The sequence below is a fragment of the Microtus ochrogaster genome, chromosome 1 (genome assembly GCF_000317375.1).
Source record: "Microtus ochrogaster isolate Prairie Vole_2 chromosome 1, MicOch1.0, whole genome shotgun sequence".
NCBI classification, from domain to species: domain Eukaryota; kingdom Metazoa; phylum Chordata; class Mammalia; order Rodentia; family Cricetidae; genus Microtus; species Microtus ochrogaster.
Genome location: NC_022009.1, coordinates 18,417,125 through 18,426,344, shown reverse-complemented (window position 1 = coordinate 18,426,344; position 9,220 = coordinate 18,417,125). Strand labels below are relative to the sequence as shown.

At 52.4% G+C, this 9,220-nt stretch overlaps 1 protein-coding gene across 2 annotated transcripts in view; it reads right to left on the bottom strand.

Moving 5' to 3' along the window:
* Window positions 1-1,274: 1,274 nt before the first annotated feature.
* Window positions 1,275-9,220, bottom strand: part of Galnt16 (polypeptide N-acetylgalactosaminyltransferase 16) — an 84,806-nt gene continuing 76,860 nt past the window's right edge. For both annotated transcript variants that reach the window (XM_026779814.1, XM_005343272.2), the window contains 3 exons: window positions 8,118-8,259; window positions 7,350-7,475; window positions 1,275-3,433 (listed from right to left, as the gene is read on the bottom strand). In XM_026779814.1, coding sequence (XP_026635615.1) covers window positions 3,296-3,433; window positions 7,350-7,475; window positions 8,118-8,259 — 406 coding nt within the window. In that variant the 3' untranslated portion in view covers window positions 1,275-3,295. The remainder of the gene's footprint in view (window positions 3,434-7,349; window positions 7,476-8,117; window positions 8,260-9,220) is intronic.

Below are 9,220 nucleotides of genomic sequence, written 5' to 3'. Positions count from 1 at the left end.
GGAGAAGCGTTATTGGAGGTGTGGCCTCACTGGAGGAAGTTGTGGGGGGGGCTTTGAAGTTTCAGAAGCTCATTTCGGAGCTAACAGCTCATGGCCTCTTCCGGCTGCCCACGGATCCAGATGTAGAATTTTTCAACTACCTCTCCAGTACCAGGTCTGCTTACACACTGCCACGCTTCCCGTTGTGACAATGATGGACTGAACCTCCGAACTGTAAGCCAGCCCCAGTGAAGTGATTTCCTTTATAGGAGTGGCCATGGTCCTGGTGTCCTTCACAGCAATAAAACCTAACTAAGACACTAGTCAATGGTAGTTAGCCGGGCTCCCAGAGGGAATGGAAGGAGGACAAAGGGAGGACTTACAAACCCAAGAACTTCAAGGACTAGAGACGGGAGCCAGCTTGAGGGCTCTTTGGCCAGCCAGGGATTTGCTCTATGCCCTTTAGTCCCAGGAATTATTTTGAAGAATCCCAAGCTAGCTACCCTGAGGTGTGTGTGTGTGTGTGTGTGTGTGTGTGTGTGTGTGTGTGTGTGTGGTGGGAGAGGGGTTGTTAGCTACACTCTGGCCTGTCCACTGCAGTTTATTTATTTAATTTTATTTTGATTTTTGGTTGACACAAGGTTTCTTTGTATAAGAACCTTGGCTGGCCAGGAACTTGCTTTCTTAGACCAAGCTGGCTCCGTCTCCCGAGTGCTGGGGATTTCCACTGCGGTATATGTGCACACCAAGTCCATATTTATTTTTATCTAGGTAGGCTCAACTTCTGATCACAGAAATGGTAGTGATTGTCTATTGGTTTCCATGGAAACTGCGAGGTAGCACATCTGCTACCCGATCAAGTCAGCCTAGGCTAGTGGGACTCTTTTAGAATGACGTTACTGTTTCTACCCAGGAAGACTGTCAAGCCTGGATGCTTTCCGGTGTACAGAGCAGGGGGAAAGGCGGGTCTGAGGGACAAGGATGGCTTCAGGGAAGGGAAAATTGTTGAAAGCATAGCGGGATGGCCCTATCTATTCTGAGAAGACCTTGGGTTTCTATTTCTAGGCGCAGAAGGGCCTGTGTGAGGAAGCAAGGGACGTGGGCTCATCCTGACACGCTTCCTGGGTCCCACCTTCTGGCTCCCCTCAGAACAGCTGTCCCCAGCTAGAGGGGAGGCTTCACCTTGAATATGCTCAGTGTCATTTGCTCCTACAGGATAGGGACCTGATTCCCCTCTGGCAGTGGAAGCTAGCTGAATGCTTGCAGAATCTGAAGCAAAGGCACCGGCACACGCGGACATGGAAGAAGTGGTTTTATTCCAGGTGTGTTTCATAAAGACAGTGTCCTCCAGGACAGCTTAGTGGCACATGCTTTGGTCAAGAAGAAAAGCAAAAACAGAGCTGGACTGAGTCCCCACAATGGACAGTTGACAAGTGCAGAGCCTGGTCTGACCACAGGAAATGGCAAGAGGCCTTCTCAGAGCTGAGCAGAAGTTCGTAAGTTCACACACAGAGAGGCCCAGGTTCCCAGCCCCAAGGTCTACACTGAGCAGGGTCCAAGTCTCTAGGGAAGAGGCTCTGTCTTGGCCTCAGCTCTGCCCCTTGCTCTAGCAGGAGGATTCCCAGAGCTTTGTGGGATCCGAGGCCAGTTCTGCAGGAAGCAGTGTGTGAGAGAGTCATCAAAACAGGATGGGCGAAGCTTGGTCACCATGGTGAGAGGCCCCTGTGCTGAGCCAGGGGGTGATCACAGATTTGGCACAGAACTGCCGAGATGATGCTGGTGAGAGCCAGAGGTGCAAGGAAACTGCTGGAGAACCTTCCAGAGTGGGTACCGCAAACCAGGTTCTTGGCTCCTAAAACCTGGCCATGGCCAGGCCAGGCCCAGCAGGGAGGGTGATGATGGGTGCTAGCGCTCATTCAGAGCAGAGGAGCAGATTCTTTGGAAACCAGGAAGCAGGGAAAATCCAGGCTCCACCCCCACCTAGGAAATTGCATCTGTGCATACATATGCAAAACTTCCTATGAATGTGTGGCGGTCTGGTCTATGAGAGACTGGGTGCTCCTGGGTTAAAAGTGGCCTCCTTGGGCTGTCTTGCTTTGGGAGAAAGACCCCAAGAGTTCTGGTTACCAACTGTCTTTTTCCCAAGATTATACTGTGGAAGCAAGTGGTGGGGTGAGGGCTGAGATTCCAGATGATACCAACATGTGGTCTCGGTGTTCTCAGTAGCAAGAGAGGAGACAACAGGGAATTCTCGACACAGACAGAGCTACTAGCTGGCTTTGCAGTCCATTGCAACTGCTGGCCTTTGGAGAAGGGTCTGAGCGTGAATGAGGTTTGGCATGGGTGACCTGGTTCCTACTGATTAAGAAACGGCTATACTCCAGAAAAGGGGGGGGTTCTATTCTGATGGGGCTACCATGCCCCATAATGCTGTGTTTACAGAGGCAAAGACCTTTGAAAGGGTGGGGGCTCTAAAACAGTCAGCGAAGACAAGGGTATTCCAGGGTGTATGACCAGAAGCCAGTTGGTGCAGACAGGGTACCAATTGGTCATAAAGCCCCAAGCGTGAGGTCTTGGCCTGACATATAGCTAAGCAGAAGTTGAGTCTGCTTAATTAATTATGGCCGGATCCTTCTGCAGCCTCTTGCTAGAATGTAGAGGGGCCGCAGGCATATGTCGGGCTGGGGGCCTTGGGCTAGCAAAGCAAGGACAGGATGATGTCCTAGAAAGAGAGCTCGTTTTTTTCTGGCACTTCACGCTGCTTCTCCGACTACGTTGCTCTCTGGATCCCCACCCTCATCTCCCAGGATGCATTCCCTTCCTTACCCACCCACTGACCAAGCCCCTCAACCCTTCCTGTTCTCCAGCTGCCTCTGCCTTCAGCCTTGACGCATGCTGCCACATGTCCTCTTGTGTTGACCCTAGGCTAGCCCTGGGACCCAACGTGGCCCCTCTGTAGGCTTCCTGTCCTTGTCCCTGCTAGGCAACCAGGGGAAGGCCCACAAACCACCGTCTGGAGTTCCTAAAGGGCCAAGGGAGAAGACAAAGGGGCAGGAGCAGCTGCCAAATCTCTGCCCAGGACAGCTGCACACTAACCATCTCCTCTCCCAGGGTTAAGACTTGGGTGACACAGAGGGCACGGAGCATGCCCCACACCCTCCCTGAACTACCTTTGGAGAAATGTGTGGTAGGGGTGGGTACTGATGATCCGGTAGAAACATGAGGAGATGGGAAACAGCCCGCTTGACACGCCCCCACCCTAACCCCTTCCGGTCCTCAAGTCTCATGCAGACGGTACAGGAGGCTGGGGCTACCATCATGTGTGTGACAGCATTTGCCATTGCTGGGCCTGGGCGTCTGCTTGACACTTGCTGGTCACCAGCTGGGCAGGTTTTGTCTCCAGGCAGAGGCCGCTGACAGAGTGCTGGATGAAAGAGCCTTTCCTTCTCCATTTCTGGGTGGAAGGAGGTGGGGGAAAGGAAGAAGCAAAGGATTACAAGCAGCAACATACGAGCTTACCCAGCATACACAAGGCTGCACGCTCCAAGCCCAACATTCATTTCATGTGCACATACATGATGCTGCATAGGCCTGGGACACGCCACTCTCAATGTATTTATTTACTCATTATGTGCGTGTTCTGCATGAGTGTGTGTGTAACTGTATGCATATGTACTTCCCGCACAGGTGTGTGAGAGTGCACATTCATAGAGGCCAGAGCTTGATGGCAGTTGTCTCTCTCCATCACTCTATCTGATTTTTTGGTACAGGGTCTCTCACCGAGCATGAAGCTAATCGGTTCAGCTAGACTGGTCAGCAAGCTCCAGGGATTGCCCTGGGTCCTCCTCCCCAGGGCCGAGATTACAGGCTGAACCTGGCCTCCTATGTGGGTGCTAGGGATCCAGATTGAGGTTCTCGTGATTATACAGCAAGCACGTTAGTCACTGTGCTGCCGTCTCCCCAGCCCTTACGGCCCCTCATCTAAAGTGGACAGTGTCCCTCTCTGGGGCACTCACTTCTATAGTATGGCACAAAGTTACTGCATAGATCAAAGGAAGCAACACTGACCATGGGCTGTGTGCAACCCAGAGTTGTGTTTTATCTGGCTTGCATGGTGTTATTTAAAATCCAGTTTAGCCATCACAAAAAAAATCTACACTTCCAGCTGGGCGTTGGCCTATGTCTTTATCCCAGCACGCAGGAGGCAGAGGCAGGAGGATCTCTGTGAGTTCAAGGCCAGCCTGGTCTACAAGAGCTAGTCCCAGGACAGGAACCAAAAAAGCTACGGAGAAACCCTGTCTCGGAAAAATCAACCCCTTTTCCTCCACCCAATCTACATTTCCTGTTTCTCTCTGGAGACAAGGCCCTAGGCTCCGTTTCTGTCCGTTGGCTGAGCTGGGGCTCTCCCTTCTCTGCTTTAGGCAGGGCTCTCGCTCTCTGGCTCTCCGGGGTCCCAACCTGGTCTTGACTTTTGTACCCTAGCAGTTTTCCTACGAGTTCCCTGCAGGCACCTAGTGAATGGGCCCTGGTCCAGGCCAACCTCTTCTCCACGGGAGAAAAGGCTTTCGTCTTCCTGCAAACTTACATGCCTGGCCTGGCCTATAATCACGAGTCCTAGCACCTACACTCTCAAGGGGGATGCAGCCACCACCTTTGCAGTCATGGCTTGGGCAGTGGGGTGAGGCAAGGAGACTCGGGTCCTCCTATGGTAGATCCTAGCATTTCCTTCTCCCAAGTCTGACAAGGTGAGGGGAGGAAGTTGTTCCCATAGGACATTTCAGAAGAGGAAGCTGAGAGAGGATGGTGCATTATCTGGGATATGGAGAAAGGATGAGAGGCCCAGGTTTCTAGGTTTGGAGGAGACTGCATGGCAACAGACGTTTTGTTTCTTGCCTTCTTTCCTTCCATGCAGCCATAGCCCTTTCCTTATATCCACCTTATCTTCCTAGGAGGCGGCAGGGTTCAGGACCATGAGACCGGAGCCCACAGTGAGACAGTCTGTGTGCTCACTGGGCAGCTAGGGGACAGAGATGAGCTGCATCATCTCATCTCGGAGATGGGACGGTGTTATTCACATTAGCTTCCGCACGGACACCTGCATTTCCAGCTTCCTTGGACACGGGGCTGCCCTGACAGCCTCTCACATTTAACTCCACTGGCCAAACCTCCAACAGTGTCAAGCTGGGAACGCTATGGTCTCTTTTCTTCCGGGGAGGGAGGGGGCTTCCCTGGCCTGTGGGGCTCAGGCTTAGTGCTGCCTTGGCACCTAGGTCTCAATAATATGGTGGTTCCTTTCATCTCTTTTACCAGGTTCCGTGAGAGCCAGACCGTGCTCTTCCATCTTCCCTTCTTGTACATGATCTGTACATTCCTTGGCATGGGGAGGTGATGAGCAAAGTGAATTACTCACTGGTAGGACTCTTACTTCCACCCAGAACTACTAGCCAGCCTTCCCCACCAACTCTCCCAGCCGCTCCCGTTCCGAGCCTGGGAGGGTTCTGGCACTCTCCGGCCCCCCATTTGCAGATTCCTCTGGCAGGGCAGAAGCCCATTACTGTATGAGTGAGGAACCTGGGAACGGCTGAACTGGAGACTCCACTGCATCTTGTCTGACTCTCAGGAGCCTCAAGAACACGTGAAGCCCAACTGGCCTTGGTTGGAATCACAGCCAGTTTGGGACCTGGAAGGAAAGCCCAGAATCCAGAATGTACTGACAGCGGGAGAGCTGTGAGCTGTTCATTGGTCCTCAGGACACCCAGAGTGCTGGGGAGGAGGGGCTGGCGGGGCTTTCAGGAACATAGCGTCTGCAGTTTGTGAACATAGGGGTCCTGGGATCCAACTCAGGTGTCAGGGTCGGCAGCAAGCGTCTCTAAAGCCCATAAAGTGCTTTTATAGAGAAGTCCTTGAGCGGGGGCTGCCTGGGAAGACACCAAGAAGCTCTGACCTTAACGCAGAGAAGGTGTTCGTGGGCACAAGGCTTTCCCCTCAGAATGGGGTTGAGGCTGCAGCTGATGGGCAGACTGCACCAGCCCCACCGCAGGAGAGAGCAGAAGCTGGGCTGCATCTTGCAGGCTGAAAGCAAGCTTAAGTGGCCGGGCAGTCCGTCCGGCAAGCAGGCTATAGAGCGCTTCCCCGCCTCTCCTACCCTGACTCTCATCCACAAAGGCTAGAAGGAGAGAACCTGGCTACTTTTCCAAAACAGAATAGCAAACTTCCACTCACCCCTAAAGGCAAACAGAAGAGGCATTGGAGGAAAGCCTGCAGGCTCAGTCTGAGAGCCAGGCCTCCGCCCTCCACCCCTTCAGCGGGCTGTGTTACCAGCAGGGTGGGCAAAGGAAGAGCTGCAGTGGGGAGCAGGGAGCCCTTTTGACCTAGAAGAGCACAGCCGCAAAAAGAGGAGCTGATACCAGAAATCCAGTGTTTAGAGCTCTTGTCACTGGCTGCTATATGCCCCAGGCAGGCAAGTGACAAATTCTTTCTTTCTTTCTTCCTTCCTTCCTTCCTTCCTTCCTTCCTTCCTTCCTTCCTTCCTTCCTTCCTTTCTTTCTTTCTTTCTTTCTTTCTTTCTTTCTTTCTTTTTCTTTTCGAGACAGGGTTTCTCTGTGGTTTTGGAGCCTGTCCTGGAACTAGCTCTTGTATACCAGGCTGGCCTCAAACTCACAGAGATCCGCCTGCCTCTGCCTCCCTAGTGCTGGGATTAAAGGCGTGCGCTACCACCACCCACCCATGACAACTTTTTTCTGAGCATCAGCTTCTGCTTCCACAGATAAGCCTGAGCCATTTCCTAGGATACACCTAAGGCTAGTAGTGTGAGCTTGCAAACAGCTGTCTCTGGACCTCAGACTCCCGGTGACCCAGCAGTCAAGAAACCCTTGCTATGTCTGGCTTCCATCTGGGGGCTCAGGAGTCACACTGACCTGGGTTTAAATCCTAGCTGGGTCCCCCTTTCCCAGCTGTGGGAGCTGCTAACCTGTGCCTGGGGCGCCTGGGCACAGTAGGGCTAGCTGAGAATTGTCTTACCAGGTGGCTAGAGGAGGACACACGATGACCGTGAGTGTGAAACATGCAGCCCAGTCCGGGAGTCAGAACTAGCTCTTATTTGAGCACTGTAGTTGCTGTCGAGGGCTGGGCAAGCAGCATTAACAAGATAAATTGCTCCTGCCCTCAGACTGGCAGGACTGATGTTAAACAAATGCTTAGCTTCTGTGTCCTCTCATGAGTGAAATGACAGGGTGGCCTGAGAGGGTGCCGGGGGCTCCTCGGATCTTCCTTCTAGAGAGCTTATCCAAGAGTGCACTCCTCAAGTGGGGACTCCCTGCTCAGTGTCCCTTGGGGCTCTTGGCCATCTGTGCCCGGCGGTGGAGGCTTACCTGCATGCTTTCTTTAGGGTTACACTCTTGCAGTATTACTGGGGACCCAGGGGAGGACATTAAGGTGGAGGTAGCAGCCAGGCATCTCCCTTCCTGCTCGATGAGGTGGTCGCTGAACAGCCATGACTGCAAGACAAAGGACAGCTCTGGATGGACGGATACGGGTAGACAGGTGGTTAGGGGAAGAGACTTTTTCAGACTTTTTATGAATAGCTGTAGAAATTAAGGGAGAGTATTCATTACACAGTTTCAATCTTTGCTTCTTGTTTGAAAATGTTCATAATCAAATATGAAGATGAGGAAGCTCAGCTGGAACAGCCACAGGGCAGTCAAGGGGGCTCCGGGGAATGCTGGAGATAGAGAGGAATGAAGGGACAGAGGACCCAGCCAGGCCCACGATGGGGTCTCCACAACCTGCTCTAGAGCTGATGTGGGTGTGGCACTCATGCATTTGCTACGTGCACAAAGTCCCGGAGACCCACAGCCCATCACACTCATCCAAGCTGCACTCCAGAATAGAACCAAGAAGCATTTCTTCCTTTGGAAGAGAAAGTAAGGGACACAGGGCTGGAAAGGGATGGGCATGCGGCAGGAGCAGAGTGTGGGGAGCCCTGGGAAGGAGGTTTACTGAGGGTGCAGACAACAGCAATGAGCAGAGAGACGTCCTGACTCCATTCGTGGCCAGGGTCCTTGGCTTCTGCTCTGCGCTTAGCCCTACTCGAGAGCCCTAGGCAGCTCACCTTGGCAGACCCTCTACAGATCACTCACCTGGGCTGGTGGAGGGCTCTTAGCAGACCCTCTGCAGAGCCCCATTCCCAGCAGGAAATCACCAGCTGTGTTCGGACCCTGGGATTCTAAGCAGTTGACGCCTTGCTTAATGGCCCCAGGGAGCTCTTCCTTTGCTGGGATCCTGAGGAGAAAGGCAGGGTCAGGCTGCGTCTCCGCCCACACTAGCTTACCCACTCCTTCCTGCAGAGGGCAGCACATGGTCACGGAGGTCACGGTGACTGGCAGGACTGGTTGAGGGGGGAGAGTGGTGGGAGGATGGAGGTGGGGATGGTGGATGGTGAGTGGGATTGGAAGAAGAAGGAGCAGCCTCAGCTCTGATAGGTTCTTATGGGAGTCCCAGGGACACAGGGGACCCCCCATGTCCAGAGAGGACACTCAGGCCTGACTCATAGCTGATACCTGGGAACCTAAAGGTAACATCAACATCCAACCTCAAAATAACAGGGAAAGAATGATTTTGGAGCAGCTAACTGAAAGTGCCCAAACATGCACATATATTCATTCTCACTATAATTAAATGATGCGTGTTAGAGAGGAATCACTATTTGTGTCTCACATATTTGTGTGTGAATATGTGTATGTGTGTTTTAAATAATGCCCCGTGTTGGTGACGCCCGTGAGGCTGTATCTTGTCTTGCTCCACCAGTTGAGAGCATAAATTAGTTCAAGTTTGGGAGGACAATGTGGAATTAAGAATCAAAGTCCTTAAATGTGTATGTCTTTGACCTAAGAATACCAGCTTAAGAAATTTATCCCATTGTGTGTGTGTGGTGCGGGGGCAGGGTAGAGAGATGGCTTAGCAGTTAAGAGCACTGGCTGCTCTTCCAGAGGACCTGAGTTCAATTCCCAGCACCCACATGGCAGCTCACAATTGTCTGTGACTCCAGTTCCCAGGGATCTGGCATCCTCACACAGACATATATACAGGCAAAACACCAATGCACATAAAATAAAAATAAATTATTAAAAAAGAAGAAGAACCCGTTCTTTAAAAAAAAAAAAAGAAGAGCTGGGTGGTGGTGGTGCATGCCTTTAATCCCAGCACTGGGGAGGCAGAGGCAGGTGGATCTCTGTGAGTTCGA